Consider the following 17491-nt stretch of genomic DNA (forward strand, 5'->3'; position numbering starts at 1 on the left):
TGTGGTTTGTTTCCTTGCTGTTTGCTCAAGGTGACTTTTCCTGATCAATACAGCTCATAATCTACTAAATATTATATATATTTTTAATTTGATTTATTATGTTTTAACTTGTAATTTTCAATAAATAAGTTTTTTGTTGTTTTTTGCACACATCCAGTCCTCTTGTATCCCTCTTGCTTCCAGTCTTTATGCTATGCTAATAGGCTAGAAATGGGACTGACTCAGCAAGAAAGTGAAGAAGTACAATACTGCATATTCTTTAGTTAAATGTGGGATCATGTTGGGATGTGACCATGTGCTATGCTCAATGATGTTAGTTCTGATCTCCAAAGATTCGCTCGAGTTGATGGCTGCTGGGCCGTTGCAGCGTATCAGCCTGCAGCTGCAGTCAGGATGATGGCAGAGCGTCCATCTGCTTCCTCTGCAGATATGATATTTGCTCCAGTTACTGCAAATACCATCACACGCCCTCCCCCCCACCTTAACGCCAACTGCAACCCTCCTTACCAGCCTGTAGCCTGATCTAGCTGAAGAATGGCTTCTAATGGCAGTCAGCCATATTTAATGCCTGTTGTTTTACTGGACTGCTGTGACTACCCCAGCTCAGGGCTGTGGTTAGACTCAGAGTCTCCCAGTACCAAGACGATGAACTGCTCTGTCCTGCTTGTCTGTCCTTCCTTTTCTTGTATCCCTTCCTCACCTCATTCCCCCCTCCTCACAGATAAATGGCTCTTTTAAGCTGGGAGCTGCTCGTGTTCTGTCTGGCTGGCAGATGCAGTGCCTAGTCCCCGGCCTCCAGGACAACGCCAACATGAATGGGACGTCCGAGCAGGCCGACATCCTGCCGCCAAACTGCATGGTCAAAGACCGATGGAAAGTGGTGAGTTAGGATCCATCCCCAGCTCTTAATTCAGTCTGCACGTCCTGCACTTAAACTACATAATTCTTTTCCTTCTTCATTAAACAAAAGTTATTAATTATTTATTATAAAAAATTTACTATTTTATTCAGTTTGATTTTAAGGGAAAACAGTACAGATTACAATAAAAACTCTATACGTTATTATACGTTATTATTATACGTTAGTATCCATTTTTAAGCTTCTGATTACATTTTTTAGGCGTTTGTTTATGTATAAAAATGAATTATCTGTTTAAATCTGCACTGATTTGCCAATAGACAACAGGTAGAAAAATACACATTTGTGCATGAATTTATGAGCTTTTCTTCCACTGCTCTAACAGAAGACATGCTTTGGGAGAAAAATGAAGCAAAATCTTAAAGTTTGTTCAGGAAGAAGAGAAAAAGCTCTGATGATGACAAACACAAATCTAAGGATGGCCACAGGAAATCTCAGCTGTTGAGTCATCCTGGAAGATGTGCTCAGCAGTTAAAGAGCAAACACATATAAACCCACCGCTGTGGTCGTCACATTTCTGTTTGCTTCCTGAAATAAGAGGTTATATAAGCAGCTCCTGTCTCAGCCAATCAGATTGCAGCGTGTAGCTTGCAGGCTGTTTGCACGTCATCGATCATTCTAGTGTCTCTACTGAACCAGTAAAATCCATCATAAACTAAAAACAGAAACTGAAGGCAAAAGAAAGATGAAATTAGATGAGTGAAAGAAAGAGAAGCAGAAAAAAGACAGAAGAGTGATGCATTATAGATTTTTAACATTGTTAAATGATGGCATCTGTTCTAGATTGGGTGAATGACAGAAGAAGATAAATAAATAAAAATGCCTGTATTAACCTTACATAAAAAGCCTTCACGTAGTAAATGACTTGATTAAATGGATCAAATTCTCTTGCTTTTACAACAAATCGTTGCTTTCAGCTGAGAAACGAGGAATGTGGATGGAAACAGATTTTTAGAGGTTTTGTTTGGTGTTGGAGGGTCTTATAACTGAGATAAAACAGTTCTCTCTGACTCTGTTTTGTGACCTAGCTGAAGAAGATTGGTGGTGGCGGGTTTGGGGAGATCTATGAGGCCTTGGACCTGCTGACGCGGGAGAACGTGGCGCTGAAGGTGGAGTCGGCCCAGCAGCCCAAGCAAGTGCTAAAGATGGAGGTGGCAGTACTGAAGAAGCTGCAGGGTGAGCTCCTGTTTGTTTCACACATCTGAGCTGGATTCATGGTGATCATGAAAAAAACACGTATTCAGTTCTGTATATGCTGAATTTAATGCTTAGATGAACAGTCGTGATTATTGTGTAACAGCATTATGTCACCGCTGAGCTAAAGCGGTGATCGTGTCACATGCTCGTACCGTGCGTCAGGACAACACGGATGGTTGATTTGGTGATGCTTGAAGTAGCTTTAACTTGGTCACAGCAGAGTTCCCAGCCGCTGTCCGACAGCATCTGACTGATCAACCGCTCACAATTCAGCAGTCTCTCCTCCACCTCCTCAGACTCAAAACATTTTCTCCTGAAGCTTCCGTCCAATCTGAATGAATAATTTAAATCCAAGACAAGGTTTTTATTTTAGTACCCTCACGCTTCGTTAATGATGACGGGGGAATATGCAGATTTAATATGAGTAACCATCTAAATGTCTCTGAATCGAACCATTTTGATTGTTGAAATAAATCAGAATCCTGCCATTTTTGTTCTGATGAAGCATCATAAATCACAATTCTCATTAAATTTGAACAGTCTCACAGAAATTAATGAGGCCATCATGAACTTTAACCCATTAAGGCCCGACCCATTAAAAAATGCTAAGAAAAGTCCAATTTTTTCAATATGAGGTCTTTATTTGGCCCTTTAATAAAATGTAACAAAAAATTTAGATTTTTATGGGAGGGATATATACCATTTATTACAATGTGATATATTAAAATATTATAATGTAGTTTTCTGCTTCTGTGTATCTATTAGGAGACAGAAGACAAGTATCAGATTGTGTTCAACAGGATTTAAAACAAAGTTTATACCATAAATTGAAGCAAAATGTCTCAGAAACTGTATGTGACAAATATGTCACATCGTGCTCTCATAGGTTAATTTATTACAGGTTTTTTTGTCCTTATTCTTGAACTTGAAAATGATTGCAAAGATATATACACTTTAAATATTTTAGTGAAACTGTTGTCAAAGACAAATTCATCACATTTACTTTCAAACAGGAAATGTGAGCTTGTTTCCCATCTGACCCAAAATTCTACATTCAGTTTTTACCTTTGCTTTGTTTTCAGTCACTCATTACTTCACCGTTTAACTGACGTTTAAAGAACAATGTGGTTAGTGATTAGGAATTACAATCTGGTTGGTTAGGACGAAGGAGGCATCTTTATGTCTTTGCTGTGAGCTGTAAATGGTAAATGATAAATGGTCTGTATTTATATAGCGCTTTACTGTACCTGGAATGATACCCAAAGCGCTTTACATTATACGTCACATTCACCCATTCACACACACTTTCACACACTGATGGTGGAAGCTGCCATGCAAGGCGCTAACCACGACCCATCAGGAGCAATTTGGGGTACGTTGTCTTGCTCAGGGACACTAAAATTTTGCTAAATTTTCTGTGAACTGAATTATTGATAACAGAACTAATCGCTGCAGCTCTAATAAAACATCTGACAGCAAGTGAGACTCAGTAAAAGTAAACTCTGGTAGAAAATGTTATTTATAGAGTTACAGACTTACTTGGAACATGGTACTGCAGTACATCTGCAAACAAATAGATATCATCCTTTCCTGTTAGTGGAGACCAGCCAGCTTTATTAGCTTAACTTTGTTAGCTTAGCTTAACTTTATTAGCTTAGCTTAACTTTATTAGCTTAGCTTAACTTTATTAGCTTAGCTTTATTAGCTTAGCTTAACTTTATTAGCTTAACTTTATTAGCTTAGCTTAACTTTGTTAGCTTAGCTTAACTTTATTAGCTTAGCTTAACTGCTTCTGTCACTGTTTTTGTAAGTGACACTTAAATTCAGGATCAACCCAACATCACCGGTTTGTAATTAGTTTTCATAGTTTCTGTGGAACAATATCAATAATATTACAAATTTGAAATATTATTGGCTTTTTGGCTAATTGTACAGCAGAAACTAGTTAAAACATGTATGTATCGCGTTGTTTAGATATTTTACCCTTTAGCCAAGTTAAAGCATCTTAAGCATACATTATGAATCATGTGTGTTCCCATCTGATAGGGATAAATAATATCCAGTATTTACCTTCTATAATCTGTCTTTTAGTTCTCAAACCCCCCTTTGAACCTTAGTCTTTAGCTGCTTCATGTGCCATTATCTTCGTTATGTTTCTGTTTGTAACTTGCTGTTGTTCAGATGCTGTTTTTGACTTGTGACACAGTGACCTTCATTTTATGTGAAAGTGCTCAGTTAAACAAGAAAAAAAAGAACTGGACATAACCACTGTTTTCTGTTTTCTTTAGGTAAAAACCACGTTTGTAAGTTTATTGGCTGTGGAAGAAATGACAAGTTCAACTACGTAGTCATGCAGCTTCAGGTGAGTCACAGAAAAAAGAGTTTTTAAATGAATATAAACACTTGGAAGGACACATTAAATAAAGATGACTTTATTATATTAGCCTCTTAGGACTCATGAAAAATGCTTCACATTTGTCTTTTTTGCCAGAAGATTGAAACCACAGGGACAGGTTTCATCTCCTCAGGAAGAACTGGGGTTGAACAGTAGCTGGAAGTTGTGTGATTAACAGTATTTGCATGGTGGTGAACTTCAGGCCAGACCCCTGCACACCACTTTTTTACCATTATCGTCCTGAGGACACAATGCCAGACCAGTGTACCCCACTTGTGTGAATCAGCTATCAAAACAGCTGCTATAACACCAGCATAAACTCACATATAAGAAGAAATAACATCTAATATATCATTACTTTTGAGAACACACATTAATATCAGTAAAATGGTAGTAAAGTTGCGAAGGATGTAGCATGCTTCAGTTTAGAAGTTGGCAGAAATGCAACTATTAGCTGCTGGCCAACCAACAAAGAAGACAAAGACAAAGAAAAAAAGAGGTACAACACATGAGTGGAAACAAACCCCTAACCTCTGTTAGGCCACACTCAACTAAATTTAGCTGTACGGTTGTAAAGTGCTGCTTTAATCATTCTCTCAACTTCATTAGTTAAATCCAACACTGTGGTTAAAGCCAACTATGTGTTGACCTGTTATGGTGCCCACAACATCTGACCACAGTTGCTGGCTCTTATTGAGATTTACATCAGGCCACATGGGAGCCCAATACCAATGCAGCCTCCCACTCTGGGCCTCAATTCTCTTTAAAGACATTTCCACCCAGCCTTGCTGGGCAGACCAGTTACTGGCGCTAATTTAACCCAGAGCAGGTCTCCTATATAAAGATTGTGTAGTGGGGTTCCAATAAGACCTGTCCCTCAGCAATACATCCACATGTTGTTGCTCTGATTGGTTCTAGATTCATCCAATCACAACCAGAAGCATTTTGCTTCGCATTTATTTATGGAACTCTTTGGATGGGAAAATTAAAGTTTTCTAGACAAAACTTTATTTGGGAATTTGTCTGCTGATGCCAGGCTAATATTTTGTTATAAATAAACATTTAGTTGAAACTCTGTGTTGGAAAAATGCATAAAGACTTTCATTATGTTAGAATGTAAATGACTATTTTTCCAGCTCATACCAAGATGAAAAGGAATTCCATTCACATCACTAAAACATCACCATAAATTCCGGTGATGTTTGCATCAGTTTCACATGTGATGATTTAATGGAGGACTTGTTGCACATGTGATCCCATGTAGGGCACACCTGAGTAAAATGTTAGTACGGGCTATAACATGGTGGAAACGTGGAAAAACTTACCACGTGTCATAACATGTTTTACTTGTGTTATTCATATTATCACATAAAATAAGTGTCAACATTTTCAGTAACTATGGGAATGTGAAGCCTGAAAGAACATTAATTAGTTTCCTTGTGTTTCACATGGAATTGTATGTGGGTTTAGTGTAAGATAACATAGGTTTCACATGTGATCTCATAGATTTCCTATAGGTGTTGGTTCTTTGTGTTTCACATGTGATTACATATGTTTCACATCTTATGACAATGAAAATATTGCAAAACCACATTTCCCATATGGAAACTATGTTTCCCTTTGTTCCATATATGTGTTATTTTTAACATCTAAAGAACACGTGCACATGTGATCACAGGGTCGTAACCTGGCGGACCTGCGGCGGAGTCAGCCCAGAGGAACCTTCACCATGAGCACCACTCTGAGACTCGGCAAGCAGATCCTGGAGTCCATCGAAGCCATCCACTCAGTGGGTTTCCTGCACCGCGACATAAAACCGGTACAATGAATAAGAAAACGTCTTTAACCTTGTCTTCCTGTGTGGTGTTTCTAAATGGAGAGCGTTGTTGGATGATCTGATTTATACGCGGTCTGAGGTGACATTGCCACCTTAAAACCTTTGTTCTGATTAATTATGTGTGGATAGAGTTTCTTTTTCTGATAAATTTGCATCAACAAATGCAAATGAAAATAATTTCCCATCACCTGTGGTCTGCAGCTCCAAGTAATTGATACATCTTGTCAAGCAAGTCTAAAGTTGTTCATGATTAGCTCAAATTACTTTAACATCAGCTGGACAGTTAAGCATCTATCTAATGTTTTATCAGGGGTTGGGTTTGGAAGAGTGCTCTGAATGTTTAATGATGACATCTCATGTTTTTATTGCTATGCAACAAATTACAGTTGTTACACTTTTACAAGTTTTTGTGACTGTAAAATGTTGTTCTTAGATATTAAGATGAAAATTTGGGATTTCTTATGTGCTCATTTTCTTTTTATTTAAAACTGGAAAGCAAACTGAAATATATGTTTTTTTAAGCTGTGTGAAACATCGTCATCCTGTTTCTCCATTATGGTTGACAATGTCTGCATCAAAGTTTCCAATAAAGTTTCATAGTTTTGCAGTTTTAGACATCTGCTGTGTTGTAAACAGCTAAATGAGCTGATAGCAGTGAGAAGAGAAGATCATAAGAAGAGGATTTTAGAGCATTGTGCTGAATGTATTTGCATAATAACAAGAGGATCTGGAACATAAGCTGGAGGGCAGGCGCTGATTAGTGTGAAGGATCAGGAAGGTCAGATTGGAACTGAAGAGCCTGCAGACTGTCTGCTCTGCCTCCGCATGGTGTGTTCATGATGCTCATCAGGCTCTCGGTCTGGATCAGGGCTGCTGGTTATTAAAGTGCTAAAAGAATGAAGTAGTAGCTCAAGCTCCAAAGACGCATTAGAAAGTGTAAAGTAATCCAGAATTTAAATTCTGCTCATCTCAGTCATTTTTTTATTGTTTGGCTGCAAGAAAAAACAATTTAAAAAATTATAAATTTTACTCTTTTTTATTAGATTGTTTGAACTTGTAGGACAGTAATCGTAGCAGTAGAAATGCAGCTTAATTAAATTAAAAAGAGGCAGGAAAATTCTTTTTTTTTTGTGACCTGATGAGTCTCTGTGCTTTGTTCCTCCAGTCAAACTTTGCAATGGGTCGGCTTCCCTCCACCTACAGGAAGTGCTACATGCTGGACTTCGGTCTGGCGCGTCAGTACACCAACACCACGGGAGAGGTCCGACCGGTAAGACACTATACGCCTGTTACTCTGAACCAGACTGCAGGCTGAAAAACAACACCGGGAATTAATCTGTGACACTGGAAACATCACACCACTCACAACACTCTAGAAATAATAAGTCCAACTTCCCTTCCTGCCACCAGAACTATCACATTGAATGTTGGGGGAAATTATTATAAACTTATTGAACTCCAAAGTATCTGATTACACAATATGTAAACTATGTCAAATCTAAATATTTTATCAGCATTATCCATTAAGGGGAATGTCTAGCTGTTAATTATTATTACAATGAATAATCTAATGAATTATTAGCCAACCTTTTTTAATATTACATTGTTTAATGTTCTATTTTAAAAGCTCTGACATTAATAAGTGATTATTTCCAAAGTAGAAAACTAAGTAAAAAACAGATTAACTTAAACCAATTACACGTTCTATTAACCATGTGTGTAATGTCAAAGATCACGGCAGCAGGAGTAGAGGAAGTAGGACCCAAACGCAGGACTGTGGTAGGAGGCTAGCAGGCGACCTGAAGGTTAACTGCCCAGGAACAGAGGAAAGACAGCTGGTTACAAAACATAACTAGTAACGTCAGGGACGGACACGATGCGCTAACACAACACAATGAACCGGTAAAGGACAAAGGAAACCAGGGCCCTCATTTATCAGCCGTTCGTAGAAACTGTCCGAAATACAAAAAAATTGGGATTTTTTAAAGATGTGGAGGCCAGTTGAATGCACGCCTCAAGTAATCAGCTGCTGATAAATCCCACATGTTCTAAATCACTGACTGGCCATGGTCATTCAGAAACGCCCTCATTTAACCATAAATAGACAGCACATCCCTTTAAAGTCACAGAGTAATCACCCTGTTTCTCCTCGGAGTGATGGAGAGAAACAAAAATTGAATTTCTGCTGCGTTTGAAGCTAAAGCGTCTGTTTCGTTCACTCATTCAGGTTCAGTTAACATTTGATTTAATATGCATCATTTAAAATACATCTGAAGCTCGCCTCCAAAAGTTTAAGTGCAGGAAAAAATGTAATTTAACAATCTTCTGAAACAACATACAGCATGAAAAAATAGTTAAACTAACAAAGAATGAACACACGCTGCAGAGGAATGAGTGCAGTAAATGATTTGGTATCAAGGGTCAATTTTTTAGAAGCGAAAATTTGTTAAATTCTCTGAAATCAAGCTAAAAAAATAAGAACAAAACTTCAAGAAAAATATTTTAAAAAGTGTTGCAACACCCAGACGAGACATGTCTGCAGCTGGAGGACAGAAACCAACAGAACTTCCACCTGGATGTTGTATTTTTATCCTGCCAAGCTCTTCGGTTAACCTCTCTGGTTGTAAATGCTCAGTAGAGCTGAAGGAGACATGATTTGACTTAACTTACACCCACATTCCCAGCATCATTACAGCACTTTCATTTGATCTAATGTCAAATTGTTGAAGAGAAATAAATGTATTTTGGTTTGGAGAGAAGACTAATCCAGCATAGATGCAGCTCAGTGATGGTCAGGGAATGTCCCACCTGTCTCCTGTCTTATGTCATTGAGCAAATAGTTAATATGACTTTGCAACACACATCTCAAATCATGGTAGGACTCTATCAGGATCTCTTTCAACAACCACATCTGATGGGAAATTATTTTACTGATCAGATCAGCTGATTGTCTGATGACGCTCACAGCAGAGCGCAGAGTTTGAAGTATGATTTGATAACGTCAGTTCTCACCTGCCTGCCACACGCTTAAAAAATTAAGCTACATGTCTGTTTATTTTTTCTAAACAAAGAATGCAGAGATCTCCATGACAGTTTCCCTCTTCTACCTCTAGATTCTGTGCGGACGCAGGTCGAGCTGTTACAAGTACAAGATGCTGAATTGACACTTTGCGTCAAAATGTTCTCACACACATCTGTGCATAAGAATGATTAATAAACGAGGACCCTGGAGCTTTAATACTGAGGGACTAATTACAAACAAGAAGCAGGTGTGACAATCAATGACCTCAGGAAGCAGGAAGTCAATAGGACAGAATATACAAGAGGATAAACTCTACAAAATAAAACAGGAAACGACAAAGAGGACTCAAAAACAAAACCAAAAAACTAAACCAAAAAGTCGTAGATCCTGACAGGCATCAGATCACCGAGTATTGTAATTTCTTCATTTTTCCGACATGTTTTTTTTTTTTAACTCATCAAACAGCTCAGCTCTTCCTCTGTTGTAGTTTCTGGTTCAGTTTCCTTTAAGCTGCATAAGGGGCGAAGAAAATCACAAGCTGGCAAATAGGAGTGTTTGCTGCACTGCAGCACATTATCACGTCGTTGTGATGTGTGTCGATTAGATGCCTTACGTCCTGTTTTAATCAATTCAATCAATAACGAGTCTCAGGGATTGATCAGATAGTTTAAAACAAACACATGGATGCCTAATATCAGAAATTCAGAAATCAGAAAAGAGTAAAGAGCTTTCATATGTCTGGATCCAGATGTTTGCTTTGATGAGGTCTGCTGGAGTCTGATCGAACCAAACCCATCTCTTTCCTGTTTCCCCTCACATTTATTTCCTGTCTCTGTCAGACTGAACTCTCAGCTATTTTTAGACCAGTCAGTACGTGAGTTGCTTGCATTTACTTTACCCTCCTCTTCCTCCCATCCTCCTCTTTATTTCATTTTCTCCTCTCCGCATTCTCATCCACTTTCTCCCCGCCCCCTTCCTCCCTCATCCCCCCTCTCCTCCTGCAGCGTTGCTTCTATTGCAGCAGTGAGATGAATATTTGATGCTTTAACATGCGTCATTGGGCAGGAGTCCTAACACTCCTATTCTCTCTCACTTTCCTTCCCTCCACCCATCATGCCTCATCTCCCAGTCTCCCCCCACTTCCTGTACAGCTGAGTCAGCTTCAGCCCAATGATCTGTGAGGGTTGTCTCCCTCTTGTTTCACCCCTCCCTCTCTCCTCTTCCTGTCCTTCCTGCTTTGCTCTGCCTCATCTCTCCATCATCTCTCACTCAGAGGGGCATCAGCTCTGACCAAACGGGCACTCGTCCGAGCTGCAGCAGGAACATCTGCTGACGTTTTTCTACCAGCTGCACGTGTTGCAGCAACAAGGATCATCCTTATGCTTTAAACAGTGTTAACAGCACTTTTACCATCCTGTATGAATCCAGTTCATCATGTCTGGTTTATTTCAAGGTGGTTTATGCTAGTTTACAAATCCCAGAATGGTTTAGGCCCAGAATACATCTGTAATATGTTTAGAGAATATAAACCTAGCAGGGCTCTTAGATCCAAAGACTCAGACCAGTTAGTCCAGACCAGAATCCAGAATAAACACGGAGAAGCAGCATTTAGCTGGTATGTTGTAAACAAGTGGAACAAACTCGCAGTGGAAATTAAATGTAGACACTTTTAAATCCAGGTTAAAACTTATGCAAAAAATCTGCAGCACATCTTTTCTAGTCTACTGTTGCTTTTAATAATTTTATTTTTATTATTTTATATGATTTTATTATGATTTTTGTACACCCCTTGAATAATGTCTTAATATATTAATTGTTTCACTGTTTGTATCTCTCTTTACGTTCTAGCACATTAAACTGCTTTTATGTATGAAATGCACTTTATAAACAAGTTGCTTTGCTAGAGACTACACACAGGGACAGGACAAGACAAGTTTATTTCTATATTTCACATTTCATGTACACGGCAACTCAAAGTGCTTTACAAAAGGATTAAAAACAGCAGAGTGAAAAAAAACATTAAAAACAGGAGAATTATAAAGAAATGTAATAAAAACAAAACAGTTTGAGTCTGATCCTCTGGTGTTAAAAATAAATCTCCCCAACTTGTCTTTTACTGTTTTATCATCATATTTCTGTTCCCTGTGTGAACTGTTTGAACAGAAAACCAGAATTTCTTATCTAAAGTCATGTTAAAACACAGTCATCACTTGGCTTCCTACAGGTAACTATTTTATTCTTCTACAGTTTTAAAGCTCAGAGGGTTCTCACTTCATACACAGTTTTTTGTCCAGTCAGAGACACCGTATTTATAATTGTGGCACAAATATGGCAGCTGTCATGTATGTGGACCCACACATGATGATTGTTAGATTTTTCTGCCATTGACCTTTGATTTTGTTATATGCTACACCTTTAGGCAATTCATTTGTCAGAGCGGAGGTGTGGAAATAGGACATAAAAGCAGGGTGAAGTCACAGGAGGCAAGCAGATGTAAGAAATAAAATTTACTGGAACTAAGGGGGTGAACCAGCTCATAGATTAGCCAAAAATAACAGACTCAGGGGGAGGGTTAGATTGACAATGAGCTAAACAAAAAATGAAACAAAAAGCCTGAGTTTAGTAAGTCTGTTTTGGATTAACACAAATGACACACATGTGCATGCATAACAGTGCATCAATGTGCAGGTTTGAGGTGGAGTGAAGCCTATCTGCCTGCAAGCAGGCGTAACAGAGTTGTGAGGGAGGTCAATGTGATAGCTGAGCATGAAGACGAGGAAGCGTGCACTCAGATCAAGCTCTTGTGAAGAAAATAATATAACATCTCTATAATGTAGATGCTAAACGGGTAACCTACTCAAGCCTGACATTCATATAACAATTTTCACAAAAGACACAGCTGATCGGTGGTGGACCCAAAGCACAGACAAATCCAACCACAACAACGCTGAAGATGAATAAAAAATCTCAGCTTGTTTTGTTCCACAGTGGCTGATTTATACCTCCTCTGAGTTGGCACTCTGAAATATAAAGTCAGTGACTGAAGCACAGGTGGAGTTAAGACATAACCTGACTGTTCCTGGATCAGCTCCCTCTGCTGATCGCATCTCGCTGATCTGAAGGAATGTACCGATGAATAAATCATCTGGCTGGAATAAATAGCTCCTCTGTCCCTGATGGTTAGACAAAAAAAAAACAAACAACACTTCTGTCCTGAACTTCCTACAGGAAGGAAGAATGGACTTGTGCACCTGATAATGGTTTCTGGTCCTACCTGTAATTGTTTTAAGTTTTTAACGCCACAGAAATCAGACTAAATATTTCTAGTTTTTTTTTTATTATATTTCTTAACAAATTTCTAAACAATATCTAATGAAATCATGATTCAATGAACAAATAATTACATGTTAAAGTAAAGTTGACAACAATTTAAATGACTGATATTTAATAAATATAATATTTTATGGATTTTGTTGAACAGGAAGCAAAGTTTGGAAATCAGTAACTACGTTCTTGTTTCTGGGCAGTTTAAAGCATTTTCAATAAAAATATTAAATTTAAATTAAATAATCAAATTTACACAAATGACAAATTGATGTCAGTTAACAAAGAGCCACTTTGCTTATTTTTCAGACTGTTTTGTTCAGCAGCCGTTCATGGTTTTTAATCAGTTGTTCATGTATTGTTTTGTTTCTGTGTTTTTTTAGTTCCTTTTTATAGGTTCACTGTGTTATGATTTGGTCTCTTTATGTTTCAGTTTTGTTTTTGTTTTTCTTACAGTTCCTTTGGCCTTATGATTTTGACGTGCATGCCTCCTGTTTCTCCATCACCTCCATGCATACCCAGGGATGTGAGTGGTTTCCATAGCAACACAGAGGTCACAGCAACAACACCAGCTGACCACCAAAGAGATACTTGAATATGAAATAGTCTAAATATAAAACATTATTGGAAGGATGTTCAGTACTGTCAGATTTGAACAAACATAGTTTGTTGATGAGATGATACAGGATTAGGTCTGTTATCAGGCCAGGATGAACATCCAAAATGTTATTTTTTTATAGCTAAACCAAGAAACAAATCTTTAAATTGCTAGTAAAACAGTATGTACAGATTTATTAAGTCAAATGTTTCAAGGTTTTCTTTTTGACTACAGTCCAACAAACTTCATCTACCTTTCCCCGTTCATTTTATTCAGGAATGACATTTATTAAACCCTTACAGGCTGGAGCTTTCATTGTTTTACCTGTACGAGTTTGTTTTATAATTGCATTAGAAACTATGATAATTCAAATTTCTAAATTTCTGATATTTAAGACCATAGATTTTTTAACCATATGTCTCAGACAGCCCCAAATCTCTTAGTTTACCTCCACTAACAGCAGATTTTATATTTATTTCAATATATTTTGTTTTTATCAGTCCCTAAATCAACATGAAGAAAGACAGAATTTAAATGCTCACATATAAATTAATCATCTTTAATAATTTATTTACAATATAAAAATGTACCTTTTTAAATGTATGTTAGTTTCAGTGTTATTATTATTATTATTATTATTATTGTTATTATTATTATTTTATTACATAAAAATAAACAGTATTTGTTACACAAACATGAATCCACCCAGTTGGGTTTGTTTACGGCCCATTGCTCTCCAGCATGGATGGAGGCTGTGTAGGTCCAGCGTGACCTTCTGCTTAAGTTTTTTCATTATTTGGTTATTTTCTGGTTATATTTTTATCTGTTTACACTAGAGACATAAATCCTAACCAGGACAAGCCATTTATCTGAATTCAGGACTCTGAAGAGGACTCTGGTTCTTCTGTCTCGTTGTGGTTGTAGAATTACTGTGTTGTTGTGACTGACTTTAGGAACACATATTAGCACTTGATTTCAGTTTGCCAGAAAGAATAATTGCACATACCTCTGCAAAAAGTAAACAATATAGTCTGATTCACACATGACCCGATGATGATGACTTTGGTTGTCCCTGTCGCTTTATGTGCTAGAGTGTCTAACCTCTTCAGGACCTTTTTCTGTTTGGATGCAGTTACAATTCATCTCTGCATTAGCGCCCTGTAATCTTTTAAAAATCTCAGAAAATCTCAGCCACAAGACATGAAACTTCTTTTGTAGCAGCAGTACAAAATCTAGAAGAATGAGCTGGAGTGGCGAGTTATGGTCTTGAGACTTGTGGATGTGAGTGCTGACTAACTTTGCTTTATCATGTGTTCAGCCGAGGACTGTTGCAGGTTTTAGAGGAACGGTCCGATACGCTTCGGTCAACGCTCACAAAAACAAGGTCAGTGTTATTTCCTCTCTAATGGCTGATGGGTTTTGGTAAAAGCTTAATGTGACCATGCAGCTGGATGTAGTGAATGACGGAGATGCAGTTTACATCGTACATGAAATAATGACATAAACAGTGCTTTAAAACTGACTTCCACACTCTCTCTCAGGAAATGGGTCGCCATGATGACCTTTGGTCATTGTTTTACATGTTGGTGGAGTTTGCTGTCGGACAGCTGCCATGGCGGAAGATCAAAGATAAGGTCAGAAGGTTTCACCTGAACACGAACAAAACCACACATCTGAACTTCCCTCCGCTTACATCACAGTTTATTTTCACTGTATAACAAAAAGAGCTGCAGAGGAATTCATCTGGCTAAATTTAGTCATGAAACAACCCACAAATAAATAATGTACAACAAATATATAAGAATCATAAACATCAGACCTTAACACACACACAAAGTAAAATGTTAATCCCTACATTCATGTCCCATTAAAGTAAATCTGAACCAGATGTACCTACCTCCAAGTAAGGAGTTCATTTAGTGAGAACAGCTCCTTGAGGTTTACCTGCTTTTACAGCTTAATTTTAAGCAGCTTATTTAAATGCCATTGGCCCCAATTCAGCATGAAGAGATAGATGGAGGGAGCCAGGAAGCACGGAAGCAAAGACCATATCTCCCTGTTCATTTTTGAAAGATTGAAGCCTATAGCGAAGATGAGAATTGACTTAAAAAGTCTTTGTAAAAGAAAATATTTCAGTGGTTAAGGTTTATGGGAGGACAAAGCAACACCCATGTGAGTGAGCCTTGTAGACTGTATCCAGTGCATGTGAGGGTTGTGAAGCATAAAATCTTCTTAGAAACCAAACTTGATTCTAACATAACCTGATTCCAATTTAATTTTGGTAATAAATAAGCACAGGTTTTCCCAGAATAAATCACTGTTGAACATCCTGTGTTCCTCTAAGTTAGATCAAATTTATATCTTCCACTGCAAAAGTGGTTAAGGTGGATTTTACAATGTTACACTGATGTTATTTCATGAGTGTAGGGCATTTAGGTAGAATCACGCTATAACTAACAACAGTGGTGGGTATGCCAAATATAAAATGTCAATTTCTAAGGAGCTGTGATGTTTTGATTTAGTTTGAGGATAACAAGATGTGAACATATGATAAAGAGGAATATTTATTTACTGTTTGATTAGTTGTTTAGACACTTATTTGGGATTTTTGTGGTTAATCACCTTGTTAGAAAACAGCATTCAAAAGTTCACTTGTAAACCAGGACAGACCCTGGTCAAAATCCATTTTTAAGGTACAAATAATGCTGCACCTCCATGTACTAAGATTGCTGTGCACTCCTGCACTGCACTGTGTTTTTATTTAACTCCCAATCAAAGTCAGGTAAGATGGCAGTAGAAGACTGAAAATCATTCAGTTGTTTACTAATGAGAGAGCCCAGTGCCTCATAGGTAGACTTACAGTCATTTGAGTAATTTATTCACCCCCCCCTTTAATCAAAGAAAAGATCAATAACACATGTACATGTAAAGCAACTGAAGATGAATAAGATGTTATTAATAGTTTCAGTAATGCTTTGACAAATTTTCTAATGTCTAAATGTTTGAGAGCTCCATGTGTCTCTGAAAACAGTGATTAAATGAAAACGAAGGGAGCGAGTCTTCACAGAATCATCTGAGAAAACAGTGTAGGGCGACCTCATGATTAACACTGAGACATGCATAAAATGAGAACAGAGGAGATAAAATAATCATCAAAACAAGCCAGCATTTTGACCTCATCACAGATTTTATGTGAGTCAGTGAAGCTGTATGGAGGGATCTCTAAGCTATTTTTACCTTCATCTAAAGAATTATTCTTCCAAGGTTTTAGAGGATTAATCAGGGTGTTTCAGGGAATGATCAGCTTTGGACTGTCTGGCTGAAACCATGCATATGTTGCTCAATTACTTGGCTAGTTATTATCCTGAGTTCTGATTTGCTGATGCCACATTACTCAAATGGAGGAGGTTCATTGAAAAGATAGGAAAGATTTTTAAATAAGTTTATCTTCAGGGGCCGTCCCCACGGAGCAGAATTGCAGTAAAACTTTTTTGTATTTTAGCAATCCACCTTTTCATCCCCATGAAACCAGGGATTAGCCTCCATGAAACTGTTCCAACCGTTCCTGAAACCAGGTGCCAGGGTGGATCGGTTTGAAACCTCCACCATCTGTGTTCCGTGAGGACAGCGTAACCACACAGCTGGAGGATATGACGTCAATGTGACAAACATGTGGCAATTCCAAATCCAGGCCTTCCTCAATTTGTAGTCCAGCGTTACTCGAAGAAGAAGCTTGAACTCTTGAATGTTTCTCTTTTGCCATCCATCCATTTCCTGCTGCTTATCCGGAGTCAGGTTGTGGGGGCAGCTGCCTGAGCAGGGAAGCCCAGACTTCCCTCTCCCCGGCCACATTCACCAGCTCATCCGGGGGGATCCCGAGGCGTTCCCAGGCCAGCCAAGAGATGTTTCTCTTGCTTCACAGTAAATCCCCAGCTATCATCTCTTTTCTTCTTTCAGTGTGAACCTCCTGCAACACGCAGTGAGCGTTTATCTGTGCGTGCGCTATGTCTTGTTCTAGCTTTGGAGTGTTACTCTTTAATCATCATAGCGCCCCCAACAGCCTTGTAGTATGTACTACAGTGGTTTTGTGGGAATAGTGAAGCCTTTCTCCTAGTTTTCGCCCCCGTTTTCACACCTGAACCGTCTTCGGCGCCATGTGGACATAGCTTAAATGCCAGAACATTTTATTTCATTTATTT

The 17491-nt window shown here is 38.2% G+C and overlaps 1 protein-coding gene across 2 annotated transcripts in view; it reads left to right on the top strand.

Moving 5' to 3' along the window:
- The window catches only part of ttbk1a (tau tubulin kinase 1a), a 55224-nt gene that overhangs the window by 12569 nt on the left and 25164 nt on the right, over positions 1-17491 (top strand). For both annotated transcript variants that reach the window (XM_041983220.1, XM_041983221.1), the window contains exons 2-8: positions 722-880; positions 1948-2095; positions 4405-4478; positions 6190-6330; positions 7514-7618; positions 14611-14676; positions 14834-14926. In XM_041983220.1, coding sequence (XP_041839154.1) covers positions 773-880; positions 1948-2095; positions 4405-4478; positions 6190-6330; positions 7514-7618; positions 14611-14676; positions 14834-14926 — 735 coding nt within the window. In that variant the 5' untranslated portion in view covers positions 722-772. The remainder of the gene's footprint in view (positions 1-721; positions 881-1947; positions 2096-4404; positions 4479-6189; positions 6331-7513; positions 7619-14610; positions 14677-14833; positions 14927-17491) is intronic.

This window comes from Melanotaenia boesemani, chromosome 4, assembly GCF_017639745.1.
Source record: "Melanotaenia boesemani isolate fMelBoe1 chromosome 4, fMelBoe1.pri, whole genome shotgun sequence".
Classification (NCBI taxonomy): domain Eukaryota; kingdom Metazoa; phylum Chordata; class Actinopteri; order Atheriniformes; family Melanotaeniidae; genus Melanotaenia; species Melanotaenia boesemani.